We start from the raw sequence: 25,211 nt of genomic DNA, 5'->3' as shown, positions 1-25,211 counted from the left end.
ATTTTCAGACCAGCATACATTTCTGTCCTTGGTTCTGTTTAGTTCAGTATCTTTACCCATAAACTGGATCAACATACAGAAAAAATATCCAACCTGCTGAAGATCAAACTATCATGCTATCTCTGACTACAATGTTTGGCTAGAAATAGCCTGAAATTTATATTACTCTGTGTTTAAGTTTCCAGTTTTAATTACTCAAATTCCAAATGGGGAATTATTTAGATTGATAGTAGTTTGGGCAAACAGAACCTTTAAGAAAAGGTCAGCATTAACATTTTAGTCTTCCATTTTCCTTAGCTCATTCTGAAACATCTAAAGAAAGCAATTAGCTTATATTCCAATACCCTGAATTTGGAATAGCTGGGAGGTTGGGCTTTCTAGGTGGCTCAAGTGGTAAAGAATCCACCTGCCAATGCAAGAGCCTCAGGAGACTTGGGTTCACTCCTGAGTCAGGAAGATCCCCTGGAAGAAGAAAGGGCAACTTATTCCAGTATCCTTGCTAGGATAATCCCAGGGACAAAGGAGCCTGGCTGGCTACAGTCTGTGGGGTCACAAAGAGTCGGATACGACTGAATATGCAAGCACAGGCCAAAAGATACTACAAAGAGAGAAACTTGGAGGTTAGTGATGCATGAGCCTAATTCCTAGTACCTAGAACAGTTTGGTACATAGTAAGTGCTCAATAAATAGTTGTCACATGGAGTGAATGAATGGACTCAAGGATTTGGGTGAGTTCAAAAGCAGGTGCCAGGTTATGCAAACCAGACGGTGACTGCAGAACAGATATGTTTCCCACACTGGCCTTTCAGACCCGCGATGGAACTGAAGCCCTCATTCTCTCAGCTGCTGAAAGTGCTTGCTCTGCTGACAGCTCACAGCTGAGTCCCTCTCTAAGAAGAACATGACCTCACCCACGGCTTGCTTCCTCCCTGCGGACAGCCTGAACACTCGCCAGTAACCCTTGCCTCGGTTGGGACCATTCTCAATGGCCATCCCAGGTCCAAATGTCCGGGGAGTGCTCTGTTACAGTCGCATCACGGCTCAGTTTGTTCCTCGGCCCAGTTCTACTCCTCGCTCTCCACGTTCATCCTCCTCTTGGAGCGTCTCCAGTGAACTTCCTACACATTAAGCTCAAAAGTCTCAAAGTGTGTTTCCCAGGGAACCCAACCAAGAACAAGAACTATGATCCCAAATTTCTTCCTGAAAGCACATCACATTTCTGTAAGTGCACAGCTATGTCTTTACAAAGAAGGGGAACTGTGTATTAGAAGGTATACTGGGTTACAAGAGAGAAGGTGTAAATTCTTATTACAATCCTGTTGCAGCTACGTGAGTCTGTGTGAGGCCACCGCTGGAAGCGTCCCTGTAACAGTGACCATTGGACAGTGTATGCAACAGCATTCTGTAAACTATGAAGCATAATGAAGACTCTTAAGTGTTATTTATTATTAAATATTATAATAAGAGTGGTGACTCTGCTGTGGCTAACAGCACACCACCCACATATTAACATGATGAATGAAAAAGTAATAAGTCCATACAAAGCTCTTAGAAGAAAGTCTTCAAAAAGAAATGTAACAACCATCTGAGTTCATATACCAGAGTTGGTGACCTGGGAAGGTAACAACAAAACAGACTAAGCTTTTCTATAAGCAGTGAGAATTAGTCATTATTTGCCTGTGTGTGTGTGTGGTGGGGGTGGGGGCGGGCTGGGGGCAGTGGGTACATGGTATAAACCAACCAAAAGGAAAAATATTCTTTTGGGCAAGACTTAAGAATATACTGCCAAATGATGGGTCTCAAAATGGCAAGAACCTAACAGAAGAGATTAAGAGGTGGCAAGAATACACAGAAGAACTATTCAAAAAAGGTCTTAGAGCCTGGGATAACCTTGATGGTGTGGTCACTCATCTATAGCCAGACATCTTGGAGCGTGAAGTTAAGTGGGCTGTAGGAAGCATTATTACGAACAAAGCAACAGGCAACAGGATTACACCTATTTAAAATCCTAAAAGATGATGCTAATGTACTGCACTCGACAGCAAATTTGGAAAACCCAGCAGTGGTCACAGGACTGGAAAAGGTCAGTTTTCATTGCAATCCTAAAGAAAGGCAATGCCAAAGACTGCTCAAACTACCATACAACTGTGCTCATTTCACATGCTAGCAAGGTAATGTTCAAAATCCTTCATGCTAGGCTTCAACAGTATGTGAACCGAGAACTTTCAGATGTACAAGCTGGATTTAGAAAAGGCAGAGGAACTTGAGATCAAATTGCCAACAATCACTGGATCATAGAAAAAGGAAGGGAATTCCTAAAAAAATATCGACTTCTGCTTCATTGACTATGCTAAAGCCTTTGACTGTGTGGATCACAACAAAATGAGGAAGGTTCTTAAAGAGATGTGAGTATCTGACCACCTTACCTGCCTCCTGAGAAACCTGTATACAAGTCAAGAAGCCACAGTTAGAACTGGACATGGAACAACAGACTGGTTCCAAATCAGGAAATGAGTACGTCAAGGCTGTATATTGTCACCTTGCTTATTTAACTTATATGCAGAGTACCTCATGCAAAATGCCAGGCTGGATGAATCACAAGTTGGAATCAAGATTGTCAGGAGAAATATCAACACCTTCATATATTGTAACACTCTAATGGCAGAAAGCGAAGAGGAACTAAAGAGCCTCTTGATGAAGGTGAAAGAGGAGAGTGAAAAAGCTGGCTTAAGACAACATTCAAAAAACTAAGATCATGGCATCTGGTCCCATTACTTCATGGCAAATAGAAGGGAGGAAAGTGGCAACAGTGATAGATTTTATATTCTTGGGCTCCAAAATCACTGTGGATGATGACTGTAGTAGCCACAAAATTAAAACATGCTTGCTTCTTGGAAGGAAAAGTATGACAAACCTTGACAGTGTATTAAAAAGCAGAGACATCACTTTGCTGACAAAGGTGCATCCAGTCAAAGCTATGGTTTTTCCAGTAGTCATGTACAGATGTGACAGATGAACCATAGAGAAGGCTGGGCACCAAAGGATTGATGCTTTTGAACTGCGGTGTTGGAGAAGACTCTTGAGGGTCCCTTGGACAGCAAGGAGATCAAACCAATCAATTTTTAAGGAAATCAACTCTGAATATTCATTGGAAGGAATGATGCTGAAGGTCTAATACTTGGGTTACCTGATGGAAAGAGCCGACTCATTGGGAAACACTGTGATGCTGGGAAAGATTGAGGGCAGGAGAATGGGGTGACCGAGGATGAGATGGTTGGATGGCATCACTGACTCAGTGGACATGAGTTTGAGCAAACTCTGGGAGACAGTGAAGGACAGGGAAGCCTGGTGTGCTGCAGTCCATGGAGTTGCAAAGCCTCAGACACGACTTAGCAACTGAAAAACAACAATAATATCAACACTTCAGGCTACTTCCTTGTCTGAGACCTAACATCATTAGCATCTAATAAAGCAAAGCTCTGGAATCACTTCTTACTTTCTTGTAAACAAAGCAAGGCTTTGGATCATAAGGTTAGATAACGAAGGGGATTATATTAAAAATAAGATCATTATCCTTCAGTCTAATATCCCCCTGGCATTTGAGTCTTGTAAGACAAGGAGTACACTCATGTATAAGTCAAGAAGATCCCCAGAAACTGACAAATCAGGGTTTTGGTGCTTTCGAAAAGCCAAGGAGTTCAAGGTTCCAAATTTACCATATAGCTCGGCATCTTCCCAGGCCACTCACTGTACAGCTCTTCAAGTGACTCTTTCAAACTCTTTTTTCCTTGACCACTGACACACTTCCCTTCCCTACCATTAACTTGCTTGCTTCTTATGTCACTGAGAAAATAAAAGTAATCAGAATATAACTCCTTCCTCTTCTTGGTACCAAATCCCCCACCTACATGCCTCGCACCTACTCCTCTATCTTCCCTTGTATCCTCTGGGGGACTTGCCCCATCCCTCCACTGTGCACTGGACCCCATTTTTGGATATGCCAAGGCATCGCTCCTGTACCTGGCCCTCTCTCTCCTGATTCAAGTTCTCACTCTCTCCTGGACTGGCCCATGAGCACACACACCAGTCCATGGAGCTGAACTAGCTTACTAATCAGAAAACAAAACAAAAAAAGATCCTCCCTTGATTCCATATCCAGCCCCCTCTTCCATTTCTCCTTTCCATTTAAACAGTTCAGAAGGGAGATCTACATGGAAGCAATTCCTTTGCTCCCACTTGTACCTGAACCTACTCCATTCAGCTTCTTTCCTCTACAACCTCTTGTGAGGTTACTAATAACCACCCTTTACTCAAATCCAATGGCCAGTTCATAGCGCGCATCACCTTCCACCTCCACAGAGCATTTGACACCATTGTCACTCTTCTTTTATAAAATAAAAGAATTTATTCCTCTCTTGGCCTTCAACTGACAAGCTCCCCAGTTTTTTGGATTTTACTAGCTCACTCTGTGCTTCTTGGCTGCACTTGGGTCTTCTATGTCAGCCCTACCTCTATACCCCAAGTTGAAAGTGAAAGTGCAAGTTGCTCAGTTGTCTGACTCTTTGTGACCCCATGGACTTTACAGTCCATGGAATTCTCCAGGCCAGAATACTGGAGTGGTTAGCCTTTCCCTTCTCCAGGGGACTTTCCCAACCCAGGAATCAAGCCCAGATCTCCTGCATTGCAGGTGGATTTTTTACCAGCTGAGCCACAAGGGAAGCCCAAGAATACTGGGGTGGGTAGCCTATCCCTTCTCCAGCAGATCTTCCCGACCCAGGAATCAAACCAGGGTCTCCTATGTTGCAGGCGATTCTCTACCAACTGAGCTATTGCTGAGGTCAAAACCTCAGAGGCATCCTTGAATCACCCTTTCCTCCTACATGGTACAGCTAAACCATCCTTTGATCTTACCAGGATTATCTCCAAAACAGACACCAATTCTGCTGCTTTAACTTCCCTCAACTTTCAGCATACATATCACTTGGAATGTCCTGTAGGTCTTGTATCTGGTGCCCTGAATTCTACTTCCACAATCCAGCAGTCAGTTCTCCACTCAGCAGCTAGAACTATTCAGTATTAGTGCAGACATGTGAAACTCCTTCTCAAATAATTCCTGGACCTTCTCATTACATTCTGAATAAAACCCGAAGCCTCTCCATAGCCAACAAGCCCCCTCCGTGCGCCAGCGCTTTCTTACAACTTCAAAACCACTTCGTACCTTTCTCTACTCAACTAACGAGATACCAGCCACATGGATTTCCTTGTACCTTAAATAGTCCAAAGGGGTTGGCATCACAGGACCTTAGCACTGGCTACTCCCTCTGCCCAGAAACACTCTTCCCTCACATACTCTGGTGTGCATTCAAACTTTACTTTCAAGTCTCTGCTTAAATGCCACCTTTTCAGCAAGTCCCTCCCTGATCACCTTAGCAAAAACAGGATGCTGTATCACTTTCTCTATTTCCCTTGATGGAATTTACTGACGTATTATACAATTTATTCACTTATCTGTCTCTCAAATGGAGTATAAGCCGTATGAGGGCAGGCACTTTTCAGTATCCCCATCATCTGAAATATGGGAAGTAGCCAATAAACATTGGGTTGGCCAAACTGTTCTTTTGGGGTTTTGCCTTAAGATCTTACAGAAAAACCTAAGTGACCTTTTCAGCCAATCCAATACAAGCTGAACTTATGAACGGATGATTTATTTGGGGGGGGGGGGCGTTGAGGAAGATTCAGAAACAGAAACTTGTCCAACAAACCAGAGTCTGGTCACTTAAGAGAATATCAGTTTAAATATAAAAAAGCATTTGAGACAGTGCTGCTAAAGATTTAAAAACAAATATGCTATTAAAAATATTTTATAAAAGAAAATAACTAGTCCTGAAAAAAAATAAGAAGCATAGTGATTAAATAAGTATCAGAATGTCAGACCCTTAAACATTTTCCTTAAGTTTTTTGGACCTCAGTTTCTGTATATATGTGCTTCCCTGGTGGCTGAGATGGTAAAGAATCTGCCTGCAGTGCAAGAGACCTGGGTTTGATCCCTGGGTCAAGAGGGAAGATCCCCTGGAGAAGGGAATGGCTACCAACTCTAGTATCCTTGCCTGGATAACTCCATGGACAGAGGAGCCTGGTGGGCTATACAGTCCATGGGGTTGCAAAGAGTTGGACACAACTGAGCAACTCACACACACACACACACTTTTTATTGAGGGTAAACAGAAGATACAGACAGGAGATAGGGTAGAACAGTAAAGGAAACTAAACACAGAGCTCTTGAGTAAATTTCAACTCATGAAAATAGAAATAAGCATAAACACTGGCAAAGGAATGGACGGTGTCCTTCAGGGGACAGACTGACATCATTTAACTCCTCAGACAGACTGCAAAATGGAACATCTACATCCACCAAATGGAGGTCTAATCTCCACTGAACAAGCCTGTTGTCAACTTGTTAAATGAGGGGGAAAGATTCAATTTTAGATGAAGCAATCGATAGGGGGGAAAATCCATGTTCTTGGCAAACTCAAAGCAAAATGCACAACGCATTTTGACACTTGCAATCACTACAATGAATGATGCTGGAGCTTTAAAAACTTTCCTAAGTAAACACATCGGGAGGAAAAATTTTCAGTCCTGTGTAATTTCTATAGGGCTAAACATTTATTATGATACAGTATGTTCTGAGGAAATATGGAGTTTAACCACTGCATTTAGGAGATAAGACAACTGAAGCCTAAAGAAGGTGAATGCATTGCCCAAGGTTACTCAACTAATCAGTGGTTAGCCTGGCTTTTGTCATCCTTGCTTATATATTCCATCCCTTCCTGCAGCTATGTAAATGTTGTTTACTAAGGAAACAGACACATAGTGTTTCCATGGCTCTATCATAATCCTCATCTTATAAGGAAAAGCTCCTGCAAGTCAGGGATTATTTCTGCTTTTCTTTTTCCACCACTGTTTGCTCAGTGAAACCACTCAATACATGAGTACTGAATAAATGACACTGTAACATTACATGCCCTGATTTCATCTTGCAGTGCCTGGCATTTAGGGTGAGATCCAGCATGTAACTGGCACAAATGGATAGTTTTTGGAACCATGGATGCATCGATTTGTGAATGGCTCCAGCATTTTGGCATGTTTATCAAAGGCAAGTGAGTCAAACATAAAAGCTGGAAACAATAAAAAAAATCCAACGATCCATATTCTCCTGTTTTGAAGATGAGTAAAGTACGGTGACTCACAAAGAATGGCAAAGGGAATGGAAAAAGACAGTAACTTTACAGTGGAGAAACCTGGCCGATACAGCCTACCAGGACATCAGGTTGCCATCACGAGGCATGAAATGTGGGCATCAGGTGGTTACCATCACCAGACATGTTGTGTGGGCATCAGGTAACCCCTGATGTGATGGGGAAGAGTACTTTACCTCTGTAGGGTTCTTTCCAAAAACCTATGACTCTAACCTAATTATAAGTAAAACAACAGAGAAACCACAATAGGCGATATTGTGCAGGACACTGGCCTGTATTCCTCAAGACAAGCAACATCATGGGGGATGTGAGGGGAGGAAAGACAGAAACGGCCAGAGACCAGGGGTGCCTGGGGAGCCAAGCCAACCAGAGGCCTGTGGTACCCTGGATTAGATCCCAGAACAGAGAGCCCTGGGATTAGTTAACAGTAATAAAGCCATATCAGTTTCTTTGACAAATACACTATGAAAATATAAAATGTTTAACAAGAAAAACTGGGTAAGAGGTACACAGGAATTCCTAGTACCATCCTTGTAACTTTTGTGTAAATCTAAAATTATTCAAAAGTAAAGTTTGTTTTTAAATATTCTGTGATGGATAACAGCTGATGCACTTAAGAAAATGTATAGGGACTTAAGAGAGTTTGTAGATATCTGACCTGATCTCTAAATAAGGATTTCATAAGTAGAAATATCTGGCCATCACGGCCATCCCAAATAAAAGTAAATCAAATGGTTACTTATATTTTCTTTCTGTAATATATCCTAGTGTTTTTAATCCTCTTTTTGAAGTGAGTTGGAAGGTGGCAATGATGTGTGCAATTTGGTGAGAAGATACATAAAAACAGGGCAGCAGCTCTGAGCCTGACTTTCAGAGCTGTAGATTGAAGGGCAATGCCAGCAGTGTCTTTCATAACAGCAACCCCAACAATCAGAGTAACCATTTTGGGAAAACTTGCTAATGTTGCCAGGCTGTGCAGCATGGGCTTCATATACAACATTATATTTAACCCTCAGCACCCTACGAGGCTGCAATTATATTCTCATTTGAGAGATGAGAGATTCGGTCATCAGTAAAATTACTCTGTCAAGGTTGCAAGCAAGATGCAAACCCAAACATTTCGAGTCTTTTACTAAATCATTAAACAGAAGATGAGGAAAGCCCCTTAGAACAACTGCCTAAATATTTAACTAGCCATAATCATCAGTCAGATAATATACTGAGATATTATAACTATATAGATCTACTAAATTGTAAATGGGCAGATAATACCCATTGTACTGGATGCTGTTTGTAAAAGGGTGGCTGAACATTGTATTTGATATACAAAAAATGTTAGCACCACCAACCTTTATAGGCTACCTCTGTTTTCAATTAGTTTCAAACTGGTTTTTACTTTTGTGTTTTAGGCCCATATGAATCATTGTGGCCATTCAAACATACAGAGGGAGCTGAAGCCAGAAGCAGAGTTTAGTCAGCTTATCAGAGACAGAGTTAGATCTTGGCCAGTATCAAGTTATTCTAAATACCAACCAACCAATATGCCATGTGTCAATGAAACTTTTTGTACTTAGAAATATGAGAAATTAAAAAAAAAAAACTGATGTGAGAGTTGGACTGTGAAGAAGGCTGAGCGCCCAAGAATTGATGCTTTTGAACTGTGGTGTTGGAGAAGACTCTTGAGAGTCCCTTGGACTGCAAGGAGATCCAACCAGTCCATTCTGAAGGAGATCAACCCTGGGATTTCTTTGGAAGGAATGATGCTAAAGCTGAAACTCTAGTAGTTTGGTCACCTCATGCGAAGAGTTAACTCATTGGAAAAGACTCTGATGCTGGGAGGGATTGGGGGCAGGAGAAGAAGGGGACGACAGAGGATGAGATGGCTGGATGGCATCACTGACTCGATGGACGTGAGTCTGAGTGAACTCCGGGAGTTGGTGATGGACAGGGAGGCCTGGCGTGCTGTGATTCATGGGGTTACGAAGAGTCAGACACGACTGAGCGACTGAACTGAACTGAACTGATTATCCTTTGCCTAGACTACATGATTATATGCTTTATTAGGACTCATTTATATACTTCATTCAGATTATGGGAGTGAGTTTCTGCTATAATTATTATAGCCTTACATTAAGAATTATTTTTAAGATGGCCACTTTCTCTTTATTTTAATTCAAGTTGAATAGAATTTCTTCTCTTGGACATCATAACCATTAACTTGAGGATTAATAATTCATAAATCCAGGGTAAAAGACTTTAACTGTTATAAGTAAGCCTGAAATTTATCAACAAGGGCAGAGGGAGAGACTGGCAAAAAACTCTACCTCTCTGTATTGTTATATTTTAGAGGAGAAGCTGCCAGGTCAGTTGGGCCTAATGGAAGGGGGATAGGAAGTATTTAAAATATATAGCCAATTTTCTCTATGCCAAAATAAACATAGTCATTAAAAGGGCTGCCATTCTGTGATTATCATGGAGTCCTGCCTTACAGAGAGAAGCAAGGCTATGTAAGACACAAACATCTGAGTTTATAATCTAATATGAATTATAAGCCAGACACATGAGCAAGATTCTATTAAACAGTAAAGGCAAACAGCCACATGCTATCTGGATGAATCACTTGGTGTATAATCAAAAAAGAGAACTAATTTTTTAAACCAGTAATGCAGGACTGCTCTAGTTTAGACTTGGATGTTGACAATAAATGAACAACCAAAGTGGGATTCACCCATTTTGTTCTTCTGGGATGCAGGTCAGAGCACCTTCCTAGAGTGCCTTTTATCTCAAATGTGTTCTCTGCATTTCATTTTATTAACGCTTCTGAAATCACCTATTTTGGTATGCACTGTGCATTTGGATTTGAACTGGTTTTTCCCCTTTGTATTCAATTTGAACTGTTGCTCTTCCAGCGCATCTGTAGTCTCTTGCAAGTTGGAGCCAGGGAAAAAGGGTGAGAGTGAATAAGAATAAATTCACAAACCCCCAAGGACAAACTTCCCTGAACAACTGCAACTGAGAAGCATCATCACCACTTATTAAAAACAGAATGACTGAGCTGGTCACTTTTACTTCTAATATGGTGTTTTCCTCAAATCTTTAGAATGAGATAATGCTTTAATTCCCTCTTTGAATGTTTCTTTGTTCTTTGGGGTCCCAAGATATGGCTGAATTTATTGGGCTTATATTTATACCACATCACCTCCTCCAATTTCAGATCAGAAGTTCCCTCACAGAGATGTTTTATCACAGAAGAGATGATGAGTAGAGCACTTGCCAGGAAATGTCATCTTGTAAAAACTCAAGTCACAATTACTTCTGGCAATAGTGGACAGATAATGCCCCAGAAAAGATAGATCATTGGAATCTAGAGATAAGCCTCAAATCTCATTTCAGTCAAAAAGTTCAAATATTTCCCCACTCCCAACTGACTCTCCTCAGGATTCTTTGTAAGCTGCAAAACACTTCTGGCTTGAGATCCAGGATCTTTCTGATTTTTCAAACTTAAGCTATTTGTTTAGAAGTTTGTAAGAAAAGAACATAAAACACCATTCTTTATCATTAGTAGCCTCTAAAAGGCAGTTTAATTTACACTGTAGCCACACATTCCATTGCAAACAAATAGGTCCACCACCTTACAGGTTAACCTAGATTTTGCACTAGTCTGTAATCTCATTTACATTAGAAAATACAATGTGCCCTTGGCAGAAGGGGGAAATGCAGAAGTTCAGGGAATTGCTCCTCCTTCACCTCCAAGCATTCTTACTAAAGGGAACAAGAGAGAAGGATGGAGTAAGAAGACTGGGGAGAAGCTAAAGGGTACTGACATTTACAGAAGGGATGAAGAGGGTTGAAGAAGATGAAGAAGCAGTGAGGGGATGAAAGAGAAATGCCACACGGGATGTGCTGGTAGGTTCAGTGTCTGGACTATGGGGGCTGGGGGGTGGCGGTATGGATCCATGCTCTTTGCTTTATCCGGATCTCAAAGTCCCTGCCCACCCTGAGACTGTCCTGGATTTTGGGACTTCCCTCCCATACACCACACTCCTGATTATAAGTTCAAGAATCAAAGCTCAGAAATGTACCCCCTACTCCATTCCTGCCAGTTTTAACTATCTGTATCTTCTACACCTGCAGGTAGGTCCACACTTGGAGATAGTTTTAGTTCATAAATCTCTGGTTCTACACGACACTTCTTTCTGCTGGCATCCCTGTCTGTGCCCTTGGATACTGGCCCTCATCTTCTCAAACTTTATGGAACTTGACTATCAGCCCCCACAGTTAAGAAGGAACCCAGAACCCTAATATCTAACACACCTATAGTCTTAACTGCTTCTGGTCAACCCTCCCCAATTACTTCATATATCATATGCAGATATGGATCTAAAATAGTGACTAGAATGTAATAAATGTCCAATAAATATGAAATGATGAACAAAGTGAACTAATACTTGGTTATATATTTAAAGAAGCATATGGAAAATACGAACATTGAGAAGGCATTCATACACTGACTCAATCTAAGATTTCAGAAGCACTGGCACCTCATCAATGACTCATTTTACCCTGACATTTACAGTGCTGCGGATCTTTCTTAGATGTCATATAATCACATAACAGCTAGAAGTGAAGGAAGTGTCTTCACAGATAACTGTCACACCAGCATGAAGAATGAGGACAGTAATTGGTAACACAGTCTCCAAGAAGGGATGCATGCTGTCTTAAGATTTTCCTAGATGTTATTATACCATAGGGTGTCACCAACTTTCTGCTTTTCCCATTTTATGTAAACCTGAGACTAAGCTGGTTAATAAACCAAGAGATCCTAACATAGCATCAAGAGCAGAACTACTTCATTCTAATTTCCTTTCCTAGTTCCATGTTCTTCAGCCTATATGGCATCACTTTGGGTTCATGTGTTACTATGCTTCCCTACATTTCTTTAACCATGACTTCCGGACAGAGATGAATCTATCCATCAAAGCAAGGAGGACCAAAAGACTGAAAATGAGCTGATCTCATCACACCCCTTAGGCACTTCCAACTTACAGGCTTCCCGGAGTTTCTCTTTGTCGTAGTGGAATCCTTCATAGTCTTGTAAACTGATTTTGTTCACCCGGATCCTTAGGCGGTCTGGAACAGACTGGGGACTGCAAAACAAGAACCAAGAGGTCAGATATCAAGGAGAGCATGGAACTGAGAGTCATAAGCCCCTTGCTGGACTAAAGGCAATACTGACTCTTTCTGCTAAGAAAGAGAGTCAACACTCAAACCAGAATTATGGGTTCTTGACCAGAATACAGCAATTATCTGGAGAACACCTCTCTGGAAACCTCAGGTTTCTGGAATTTAGGTAATAACATTGGAATGAGCAGAAAATGCTTCTGGAGCCTTTGTTTTTGTTTTTTTTAGTACTAACTTACTAAAAACTCCAATAATATCATGTGTTCAGTTCCACAGTAAATTAGATGTAGCTAATCTGAAATGGTGAGAAGTGGTGTAGAGCTGGAAAGAACTGCTTTAGCAGATATGCCCAGAATGGCTTGGCTCTGAGAAGATACAGAAAAACATGAACAGCATACCAACAAGCCAGAAAGCACAGGACTGGAAAAGAAAGGGCTCTGCACACCTCAAACCCCCTGAGAACATTTCTCAGTCAAAGCAAACTACAAATAAACGTTGCCTGTGATGACGCCACTGAGCACCCCCAAATGGAGAAAAAGTGTTAAAATAAGCACAAAATACATTCTTTAGGAAGAGACTGAAGTATTTCATCCATTTTAAAAGAATTCAATCCAAACTGGCTCAGGATAGATAGTGAACAGTTAAAAGGGGGTCATACCAAACTTTCTAAAGCATCCTATTTACCCTCAGAATATTTTCACCTGGATTCTTTGGGTGTTTTTAACTCAGATTTTCAAAATGGTTTAATCATGGGCATCAGTTGAGTGAAATAATTTGATCTACATCATCACCACTATGGAATCGCACGTGTCTTCGATAAATTAGTAGGACACAATCCCACTTGTCTTTGTGGCTTCTGCTATCTTGTGTTATGGGATGAAAGTTCCCACTGACTAAAGCAGAAAGAAGAGCATCAGTCCTCAGTTCACCTCAGGAAGGGAGGGACTGGAAGGAGAAGAAGAAAGGAAGGAAAATATGGACAGAAAGAAAAAAGGAAGGGAAGAAGAAAGGAGGAAGGGGAGGGAGAGGGAAGAAAGAGGACAAAGATGGATAGAAGGGCAGAGTGATGCTTTTAAAATATTGTCAGGATACCTCCACCCCTGCCTCACACACACACACACCACACACACACATGCATCCACACATACACAATTTCACTGCAACTCTGAAAGAAGGAGAAATAATTTCATTCTCTTGTCTAAAACTTCCTTTTAGGGAAAAGTATAATAACTCCCTCCATACAGATTCCAACTTAACGAGTACTGATGAATAAAACTGACATGAATATTTAAGTTGGGATGGGAGATGTGGTTTGAAGCACATTTGTGAATATGCAGAACAGACCTTTTGTATCACGCATCCCCATGTGACCATCTACAGAGATGGCGCCTGAGGTTCAGGAACATGAAGTGAGTTTAAGGTCACAGAGCTACTGAGTGACAGAGCTGGGAGCAGAGTCTTGGATTCTTTACTCATCCCCTTCATGCTCCTTCTATTATATGATGCCAAGGATCACAAAGATTTACAGCCAAGCCCTAGAGCCTGGATTAGCAGAGTCAGATGATCCCTGCATGGTGCTCAGACTCTGGTTAATGAATACTCGACAGTGGGGTGGTTAACTAAACCTTTGGTACAAACAGGAGAATGTAGGACAAATAATACAAACGAGCATCTTCATTTAGAAGAAGTCTGACTACAACATATTGTTAAGTGAAAAAAAAAAGTCATGGAAACTTATATATGGCATAATCTCTTCCATGAGAACTACTGAATTCAGGGTTTTACAGAGAAGAATCTGAAGAAAAGGTTCAATAGGCTGTCTGAGATGGTTACCTCTACCTGGTGGGATTTGGGGATTATTTTTTACTCAGTATTGTCATTTTTAGAAAAATAATATTAATATAATTATTTTAAAAGTGCATTAATATGTGACTAGATGGTAGTTCAAGGCATGAGTTAAAGGAAGGATTATATTAATGTTAGGTGTTAGTGTTCCGTAGATAGGAAAGAATCAACAGAGTGATCACACAATGTTCACACCAGATGCTCATTTTGAAATTAAGAGGGGCCTGATCTTTTTTTTTTGGCTTCAGGACAAAGCATATAAGATAGTTCTTCGACCAGGGATCAAACCCGTGCCCCTGCAGTGGAAACATCAAGTCCTAACCACTGGACCACCAGGGAAGTCCTAAGAGGGGCTTGATCTTTTTAACGTCGAGTTCACCTTAATGAACTGCAAAGATTATAGTTAGCAAGTATTCAGTAGATAAGAGGGAAGACGGAAGCATAGTATATGGCAGCTCAACATACTCTGTAACAGGAGAAGAGACAGGGCAGAGGTTGAAGAGTTCCATCAAAACGTTTTTCAAGACAATGCTTTTGGGGCTAGTGGCTGTGAGCTCCAGTCCTCTCCAAGGGTCTGAGATGTCGAGTCAGGAGCTGGGCCACCACAACAGCTGCAGAGCGGGAGATGGGATCCAGAGAGGAACTGCGGAGCAGTCCCGCAGCCCTCCTCCAGGGGGCTCCCCATGGGCTAACCGGTGTGAGCCACCTTTCTCAAAGGCCATCAGTATCTGCTCTCTGCCCACATACTTCTGCCTCCCAGGTTCTCATCCAAACCCACTGATTCCCACCACACACTACTGTCCCACCAATCTTACAGAACTTTCCAGATCCCAAACGAATTCTCAAATATTCCCTCACTTCATCTCCAGAATGGAGACCCCCACTAACCACTGGACATGCTGTTTTCCCCATTTCCTACACAGTCACTCTCCTACTATCATCTCCCATCTTCTCTCAGCACCCACAACACCTCCCACCTTTCCAACAGCAGCAGCCTCTTAACTGGGGAACCTGGCTTAACCCCAGCCTCCGACTAGGGCTCCTGGAGTCTGGGCTGCTATCAAATGGTGCCTCAGATCAGGTCAAATGTTCATCAGCAGAGGAATGGAGAAAGGAGGTGTGGTAGATATATACAACATTACTCAGCCATAAAAAGGAACAAAACTGGGTAATTTGTAAAGACCTAGAAACTATCACACAGAGTGAAATCAGAGAAAAACAAATATTCTATATTAATACATAGATGCAGAATCTGAAAAAATTTGGTATAAATGATCTTGTTTACAAAGCAGACATAGAGAGACAGATGTAGGGAATAAATGCATGGACACCAAGTGGGAAAGAGGGTGGGTGGGTGACACTGAGAGATTAGAATTGACATATATACCATATCGATACTATGTATAAAATAGGACACCAATGAGAACATACTGCATAGCGCAGGGAACTCTACCTAATATTCTGTGGTGACCTAAATGGGAAAGAAATTTAAAAAGAGGGGATACACACACACACACACACACACACACACACACACACACATGTATAGCTGATTACTTTGTTATACAGTGAAAATATAATATTTTTTCAACAGAGTAGAGATGGGAGACAGCTCAACCAAGTGGTTAAGAGCTCAGACCCCAACTTAGGTTGACTGGCTCAGAAGTCAAGTTCCAGTTACCAGTCAATCAGAAAACTGCGCTTCAGCTTCCTCGTGGGAAAGGTGGGGATAACAATAGCATGCACCTCACAGGGGTGTTCTGAGAATCGGTGTATCAATAAATACAGGCAATGTGCTTAGAAAAATGTCTGGCACATTATAAGTGCATCTTATAAGCTATTATCGGTCTAATGGTAATTCTGAAGCTTGTTCTTTCAGGTGAGGTTCTGGCTAATAAACACGAGCGCCTGCTGCAGACGAGCACAGCAAGGAGACCAGGGCACACACGGGAACTCCCCAGACACGCCTAACACGCTGCCGGGCTCCCCGGGGGCAAACTGTCTAGCCTGGCTGGTGTATTGACTGTCCCAGATCTTCTCGCACTTGGTATTTTACAGGCCAAGTGATAGCGTGACAATAAACAACTAGAACACAGGGCGAGAAAAGTGCACAGAGAGGAAATGAAAGTCAAGTAATTCATTTATGTCCTTTGACGTCAAAACATATCGTGTCCCATTAACGGCTGACCGGAGGTGGAAGATGACAAAGCTGTTCCTTGGACTCTGGGGAATAGCATTGCCATTAGTTTTCTAAAATTAAAGTTTGCCAAGAAAGTTAGTAGAGCAGAGAAGAGACTAACAACCTGGTAAAAATAGATGTGCCTCTGGGCCAACATCTGCCTGAAGTTCCTCCAGGACTAATGTAAGCTCTGTATCAAGGGTTCCAACCCTGACTTCCAAGGAACCCCTCAAGGTCCCTGCAAAGGATTCAGCAATCATTGACCGTCCTTTAAAATGGGGACAATGGCCTCAGGCTATTGCCTTCTCACTAATTTCCTCTGAAACATCAAGAATGAGCTCCTTGTGTAGACTGGAAGTTGATGCTCTGAACTTAAGTCACAAATATCCTCGTTATGACTTTCTCAACAACCATAATGAGAGCGCCGCTCATTGCTAAAGTCACCAGTAGGGGCCTCCAAGAACTCCAGACCGCACCTTCCCCCTCCACTTGCACATACCCTGAGATGCTGGCGAGAGGGCTGGGGAGAGGTGGACTGCCACGAAGACAACTCCCTGAATACAACTTACATCTCATTCTCATTGCTACCTGCTCTCCTGCAGTTCCTGTCAATAGATTTTTAAAACAGACTTCAAAAACTTTCAATCAGTTAGGGTTAAATTCCTCCCTTGTGTCTCCAAGCTTCTTCATCCTCTCAGTCAATTTCCTTACGAACCCCTGTCTCTCAGGCTGGTAACAGACTCCTCTCATCCCAACCTCCTATGTACAGATACCCCTCGTGGACAGAAGGGATGAGCTGGGTGCTTCTGTTCCTACTTCCAGACAACTGACATCATATAATCTTGTCCATTCTGAAGGAGATCAGCCCTGGGTGTTCTTTGGAGGGAATGATGCTAAAGCTGAAGCTCCAGTACTTTGGCCACCTCATGCGAAGAGCTGACTCATTGGAAAAGACTCTGATGCTGAGAGGGATTGGGGGCAGGAGGAAAAGGGGAAAACAGAGGATGAGATGGCTGGATGGCCTCATGGACTCGATGGACGTGGGTTTGAGTGAACTCACCAACTCGTGGGAGTTGGTGATGGACAGGGAGGCTTGGCATGCTGCAATTCATGGGGTCGCAAAGAGTCGGACACAACTGAGCGACTGAACTGAACTGAACTGAATCTTGTCTTCTCATTTGGAACAGGAATCACCTGAGAGTTTTATCACCTAATATTAAGACAGTAAAGCACAGTGCATAAAGGAGGACATAGAATCAGAAAAATCTTAGGTCCAATCTGAATGCTGGCAACTAGTATACATTTGACATTGAGAGCTCTGAAGTTACCTTCTCTAAACCATTTTCTGATCTAAAAAATGAGCATTGAATGAGGAGCTGTGTGTAAGACAGTTAGCACATTCCTGGTAAATAAGTGTTCAACATAATGTTTCATTGTTGTTTTGTTACTATTAACAGCATACTAATGCTCCTTCCATTTCCACAGGCCCCTTTTTTCTGTTTAATTTAGTCCTGAATAATAATATCATAGAAGAAATCAGAGTCATAACTCCAAATAGCAGTTAATAGATCTCTAAACTTTGCAGGGTGCAAGTCTGTTTATGTAGGTTGGGAGACAAGGTTCATGAGAGTTACAAGCTTATCTGCTGGATGAGAATGCAAGTGGGGACTATGAATGTTTGCAAGATATTCTACTAAAAGACAGTAAGGATATAAATCCTAATTCACATTACAAAGTGAAAGTGAAGTTGCTCAGTTGTGTCCGACTCTTTGTGACCCCATGGACTGTAGCCTACCAGGCTCCTCTGTCCATGGGATTTTCCAGGCAAGAGTACTGGAGTGGGTTGCCATTTCCTTCTCCAGAGGAGCTTCCCGACCCAGGGATTGAACCCCAGTCTCCTGCATTGCAGGCAGGCGCTTTACTATCTGAGCCTCCAGGGAAGTCACATTACAAAGGACAGCCTTAAAGCTGTAAAATGATTCTATATTTTGTACCTTGCAATGTCCTGTTTCAACATTTCCTAAACATTTCATGTGGACAGAGGAGCCTGGTGGGCCACAGTCCATAGGGTCACAGAGGGCTGGACACAGCTGAAGCAACGTAGCACACACATACACAAGACTCACTCAAAGGCCCAGTTACTTTGTATTTCATCATGGAAACCAATGAGTCTACATAGTGTGTGGTTTATGGGGAGCAGCATAATGAACTACAATTTAACTGGGCCTATGTTACTCACGTATAAAGAGTTTTTGTTTGCAAGGCAGAAAAGCCTCACAGCTCTGCCTGCCTTTCTCTCTTGAAGCCTGATGTAATAATGAGGAGAAGGAGGGGAGGAGGAAGAGGAGGGAGGAAAGAGAAGAGGAAGGAGGAGCGGGGAGAAGCAGCAGTAGTGACAGGAGCAGTGTGCACGTGTTGAGTTGCTCGGTTGCGGTAGTGGCGGCCACTCAGTGGTGTCCAAGTCTTTGCAACCCCATGGCCTGCAGCCCACCAGGCTTCTCTGTCCATGAGACTCTCCAGGCAAGACTACTGCAGTGGGATGCCAAGCCCTCCTCCAGGGGATCTTCCTGATCCAGGGATTGCACGCGTATCTCTTGCGTCTCCTGCACTGCCAGGCGTGCTCTTTACCACTAGCGCAGAGAATCCCAGGGGCAGAGGAGCCTGATGGGCTGCTGTCGATGAGGTCGCACAGAGTTGGACACGACTGAAGTGACTCAGCAGCAGCAGCAGCAGCCGCCGCCGCCGCCTGGGAAGCCAGAGCAGATGATTCAATTTCTTTCAAGAAAGTAAATGTGAGATTCGATTCAGTCATAACGCAGATAGGACAAAGGATGTTTTTAACTAATCTTTAACAGAATCCTGGAGAAGGAAAAGGCAACCTACTCCGGTATTCTTGCCTAGAAAATCCCACGGATGGAGAAGCTTGGTTACAGTCCATAGGGTCGCAAAGAGTCAGACACAACTGAGCGACTTCACTTGCGCTTTTCACTTTAACAGAATCCATTTGAATCGGCTCAGCTCTTGTTTGATGAATGGACTTTGATTAAGACATTAACTTCCAGTGTGAATTCCTGACATGAAAGACTATTTCTTCCTCCCCACGGCGGCTCCAGTACCAAAAATAGAGTCAGTCTCTGTTGTTTACAATAACTGATTTTGAACAAATAAATGAGCGAATCGCAAGAAAGGCAAATCCTTCTGGGATTCTGAACAGCCCTGAGGCTTAAGCACAGTTCGGAATCAGACCATCTGTGAGATGCTCACTCCAGAATTTTGTCTCCAGAAGCCCCAGGCAAACCCTGCTTTGGCTGTCCATGTCTGTCACTGGCTCTCTAGCTTTGGAGGTAAATCCATGCTGGGTTATGCTTTCCCACTCCCTCACATCTTATTTCTAGTGGGATCTACACAAACCAAGAGGGCAGAACACACAAATAAAGAGAATGTCCCCACCAGAAAGGCACGTGAACCACTTCAAGGCTGCTTGTTCTTTAAATAATGGTGAAACAGAAGCATTCACTACCACATCCTCTTGTTGCCTATCAAGCTGGGCCTTATTTAATATACTCAATGGCCTTGCCTTTAGCCACTTCCTAGAATTTGCCTGTTTATCTGAGAACATATCCAAACCATGACTGATAATAACTTATCCAAGTGGGCCTCTGTTTATTGAGCAGTAAAACCAAATCAAGTCAAAGCTTCTGAACAGAGATTTAAAATGGACTTTTGACACCTGCCGAGTTCAGAGAGAGTGCTAATAATTCAGTTGTCTCCCGCCTAGAGTACAGAACAATAAGTCAGGACTGGGAAATAAATTGTGAAAGGGTTTTTGAATTTGGAATCAAGGATAAACCAAAATCACATTAGCAGCAATCATGACTTCCTGCTGTCTGACATGTTTTTCTGGAGAAAGTCCCTTTATAGGTTGTTAATTCTTTTTTGATAGGAGTTGACTAAGTTCTTGGCTCCTTAAGACATCCATTTGTGAGGTGGCTCATATAACATGTCATAGCTTACAAATTATTTGAGATAGCTAGCCTTCCAGACCCCAACAAGATAATGAAATTAAAGCATTATGGGGTTGGGAGAGATGTTAGATCTCATCTAATTCAATATCTGGTTTAGACTGCTGTAAGCCTTTGTCAATTCTTCCTAAAGAATATAAACCTCTCTCTCCATGTTTCTGTTTATTGACCTTTCTTATGCTATTTGGGTCAGAATTGGATATTAAGTCACTGAGGTAATCAGCACTAATGGCAAAGATATGTAAACTTTAAGCATGAAAGCTAGACACATATCAAAGAAATGTGTGCTGCCTTCATGGCTGATACCTTACACATAGGCTGCAAGTACCAAAGATCAAAGCATTTTTATGCCACTGCTTGAAACAAAAATTCATTTTAAAATTTTCTTGATATCTTTAAATGCACATTTTCATGCTTCCACTGAAACTGTAATACATTTCTAAGCTTCTGAAATTGTAATCAGTGAATATGCAATAGAATAAAATTAGCATTATTAGGTTCCTGGCATTTTAAAGAGAAGAGAACAAACTAGTAGTGGTTTTAATCCGTGGCATTGCAAAGCATCCAGACCAGTACAGCGGTTTCATCATTTCTGCTGAAAGGAAAAAGAAACAGGCCAACAGCTTTGATCAGTAGGTCAGATCCTCCTCACCACCCATTTGCTTTTGAGGCAATGATTGCCGCAGATGCTAAGGGTTCTAATTAGCGCTCAGTCATCTAATGCTGAGATTGTATGTAGAACCACTGCACATAAACTTAATGTTACAACTTCTCGGTACCAGAGACACAGATTTATTTAAGTCATAAATGCTCAAACTCTCCTCTCCATAGGATCACACAGTCTCCTCACTTTCCCTTTATTCATGCATTTTAAATTTCCTTCTAACCTCTCACCCTAATTCTCCCTTCAGCAGCATTTCACTCTGTGGTTAACTCTCTGCTCCCTGAAGCTCTTTGCTCTTGGATTTCAACAGAAAAAACTCTCCTGGTTTCCCAAGTAAATTTCTGCCTGCTCCTTCTCCCTCCTCTAAATGTCTTCCAAATACATACGCTCCTGGTGTGTGCGTGCACACGTGATCAGTTGTGTCCAACTCTTTGCAGCCCCACAGACTGTAGCCCTCCAGACTCCTCTGTCCATGGACTTTTTCAAGCAAGAACACTGGAGTGGGTTGCCACTTCTTACTCCAGGGGATATTCCCGACCCAGGGATGGAACCCACATCTCCTGTGCCTCCTGCATTTGCAAGCAGATTCTTTACTGCTAGCGCCACCTGGGAAGCCTCCTATGCTTCTCTGTGCTGGGCTGTCACCAGTCGTGTCAGACTCTTTGACCACACAGACTGTAGCTCACCAGGCTCCTCTGTCCATGGGGATTCTCCAGGCAAGAATACTGGGGTGGGTTGCCATGCCTCCTCCAGGGGATCTTCCCAACACAGGGATTGAACCCAGGTCTCCTGCAACGCGAGTGGATTCTTTACCAGCTGAACCACCAGGGAAACTCAAGAATACTGGACTAGGTAGCCTGTCCCTTCTCCAGGGGAACTTCCCAACCCAGGAATTGAACCAGGGTCTCCTGCAGTATAGGCAGATTCTTTACCAGCTGAGCTCTCTAACCCTCCACTGAAACCCTCACAGACCAAGACCAGACTGCTATTATCCTGTGACTAGACAACCTATGCTCTTGTACCCATTCATGCCCTTATCACACTGTACAGGCAGCAGTTAGTGTGAAATGTCAATGTGATCATGATATGATGGTTTTGTTACCTTCCCTTGTACTCTGTACAAAATAAATAAGCTAAAAGGATATACTGCAGAGTGTAGGGAATACAGCCAATAATTTATAATAACTACAAATGGAAAAAATCTATAAAAATTCTGCATCAATACATTGTACACCTGAAGTGAATACAATACTGTAAATCTCAATAAAAAAAGAACAGAATGCCCAGCTCTCTCTATATATCTAACTTTACATCTCTCACAGTACGTATTAAATATGAGGCTTTCAGCACCTAAGTTACTGCTTCTCATCTAGACTTGCTAATTTTGCAATGAGAAACAAGATTTTTCACGGTTAACAGACTATGTTATTCATTCCACCGAATCATGTGTGATGCATATGATGCATCGTTATCCAGAATGGGGACCACTCAACAGAATTTGGTTCAAAGGAAAAATCAGTTCCCATTACTACATCCAACAAACAGGAAATAATTGCAGTGCTCACGTTTCTCATCATTGCTGTGCTCTCCCCATGCATGGAGTTGACTCTCTGGCTGCCTCTGGTTAATACCAGTGGAGAATTTCTACTTGTGATAAGACACCATCTACACAGGTAAGAACTATGAAAGTGGAATCTCCTTCCCTGATATTTGCTGAACTGGCAACCAGGGTGACAACCTTTGGGGGGAAAAAGTCTTTTAGGAGTTTTAGAATTTAAGTTCCCACTTACACTCTTTTTATACTATTTTATGCTAAAAATATGGGAGTATATGAAGAGGAGAAAACTATCACGATGAAAGGCAAATAAACAAATACCGCAGAAAATAAAGAGGGGTTTAGGATGGGGAACACACATACACCCATGGCTTATTCACGTCAATGTATGGCAAAAAACACTACAATATCAGCCTCCAATTAAAATAAATAAATAATTTTTTTTAAAAAGAGGGATGGAAATCAGAGAGAGAGGGGGAACATACATATTTGTTCAGTTCAGTTGCTCAGTCGTGTCCAACTCTTTGCAACCCCATGAATCGCAGCACGCCAGGCCTCCCTGTCCATCACCAACTCTGGAGTTCACTCAAACTCATGTCCATCGAGTCAGTGATGCCATCCAGCCATCTCATCCTCGGTCGTCCCCTTCTCCTCCTGCCCTCAATCCCTCCCAGCATCAGAGTCTTTTCCAAAGAGTCAACTCTTCGCATGAGGTGGCCAAAGTACTGGAGTTTCAGCTTCAGCATCATTCCCTCCAAAGAACACCCAGGTAGAACTTTATAAATTCAAATGGCTGAGATGAAGAACAGCTTGTAACAGGAGTAAAGAACTCAAGCCATCTCATCACGCCCAGCCAAAAGCATTTACACTTAATGAAATAATTCCATGCAATGAAGGTCTTGTATTTAAAAGTGACTAAAGATTCTATCATAAAACGCTAATCTGAGCTACTCTGAGTACCCTAGACTTCAAAAGCATAGAGAATTATTTTGCTGTTCTGATTGTAGAGGACCAACAATCACTATCTCCAATGAAGCAAGGAATCACTGGGCTTGAACCAATGAGACTGAGACACACTAAGATAATGTTACTCCCAGGTCATTCAAATGGCTTCAGATCGCACGTGCTCCAACATGAAGCATTCTTCTTTTTAGTTCAGGTTTCAATGTTGATATAGCAAACAAAGAAAACCTTATATGCATCTGCTATTTAAATGGCAAAAATCTTCCCTCGGGTTTGTAATCACTAACTGTTGTTAATATGCTGCTCTTAGTTGCAACTGATGAGAAAGCACTTTCTTTCCTAGAAAATAGTGTGGAATAAGGAATGGGAGTTAAGTAGTCCAAAAAGTATCATTTCACAGAAGAAAACATTTCTAGCCTTTCACAAATATCCTGAAAGACACTGAAAGCAGGCTTAAAGCCTAACATATTTGGTCATCCTCTAGTAACTAAGCACTCTGATGATTCAAGTGGAGGTATCTGTGTGGGTGTCTGTGTAACATCAAAACAAGTTTTTACCAAAAAGAAAAAATCCTAGCATGTTTATAATATTTATATTTAAATATTTAATATTTAACATTTAATTCACCTAAAAAACTATAGAAAAAGAACAAGAATTTAAAACTGTTTATAAGGGGAAAAAAAGCAATGGCCAAACATGCATAAAGCAAAAACAGAGTGAAAATAAACATAACCAGCTACTGTAGTAACTCTAATTAATGTAACTCTAATTTGAGGAAGGGTTGGCTGCATGAATTACAAGATGTGTTCTTATTGAAAAGTTATCATGCAAACTGTGTGGAAGGAGCTCTGCATCCCTAGGAAACAGGCTCAGTAAGCAGAGGATTCCATGTTTTGTTTCATATCAAGAAAATAAAAGTATTAGCCTTACAATAAATGGCATTGCCTAAGACACACTTCGTTAAATGGTGTTAGCCTTCTATAGAAAACATCCATGACATACATTTTCTTGAAATCTGGATATCAGAGAAAGGATGTTTGCAAAGCCATTTTTTTTTAATAGGTAGTATTTCACTGTGCTACGTTTTGACTCATTTTCCCCCAGGTCGACTACGGCTTCCTAAAGTCTGCAGTACTCACTCAGCAGGGCTGCCCTGGGCTCAGGAGAGAGACATGGCTTCATAACCCTCCTATCCACCAAGCTACAGCTGGTGGAAAGCTAAGCCCCCCACTTGTGACACAGATGGGTCCCCACTCCCCCATGTGTCCTTGTCAGAAATCCAAGAAAGAATTGGAAAATCCTTAAAATCCAGCTCTCCAACCCAGCAAATTCAGCCAACGAGGGAGAAACTTTTCACCACCTTTCTCTAATTTCTGATCCAACGACTAAAGAAAGTTTTTTCTTGGAATCATTTTTCCTGATGGCATAAGAACAGACAGACTAAAGACATATTGCTAGAACAGAACTTGGAAAGGTCAGAGAACAATTCTAGGACTACCACAATTACTCATCAATACAGACAATTTTTGTAAAGTTTGATAGT

At 42.0% G+C, this 25,211-nt stretch overlaps 1 protein-coding gene across 2 annotated transcripts in view; it reads right to left on the bottom strand.

The window, feature by feature from the left end:
• DGKI (diacylglycerol kinase iota) overlaps nt 1-25,211 on the bottom strand; it is a 514,485-nt gene that overhangs the window by 136,249 nt on the left and 353,025 nt on the right. For both annotated transcript variants that reach the window (XM_018046893.1, XM_018046894.1), the window contains exon 21: nt 12,306-12,406. In XM_018046893.1, coding sequence (XP_017902382.1) covers nt 12,306-12,406 — 101 coding nt within the window. The remainder of the gene's footprint in view (nt 1-12,305; nt 12,407-25,211) is intronic.

Source organism: Capra hircus, chromosome 4 (genome assembly GCF_001704415.2).
Source record: "Capra hircus breed San Clemente chromosome 4, ASM170441v1, whole genome shotgun sequence".
In the NCBI taxonomy this organism is placed as follows: Eukaryota; Metazoa; Chordata; class Mammalia; order Artiodactyla; family Bovidae; genus Capra; species Capra hircus.
This window is presented reverse-complemented; position numbering and strand designations above follow the sequence as displayed.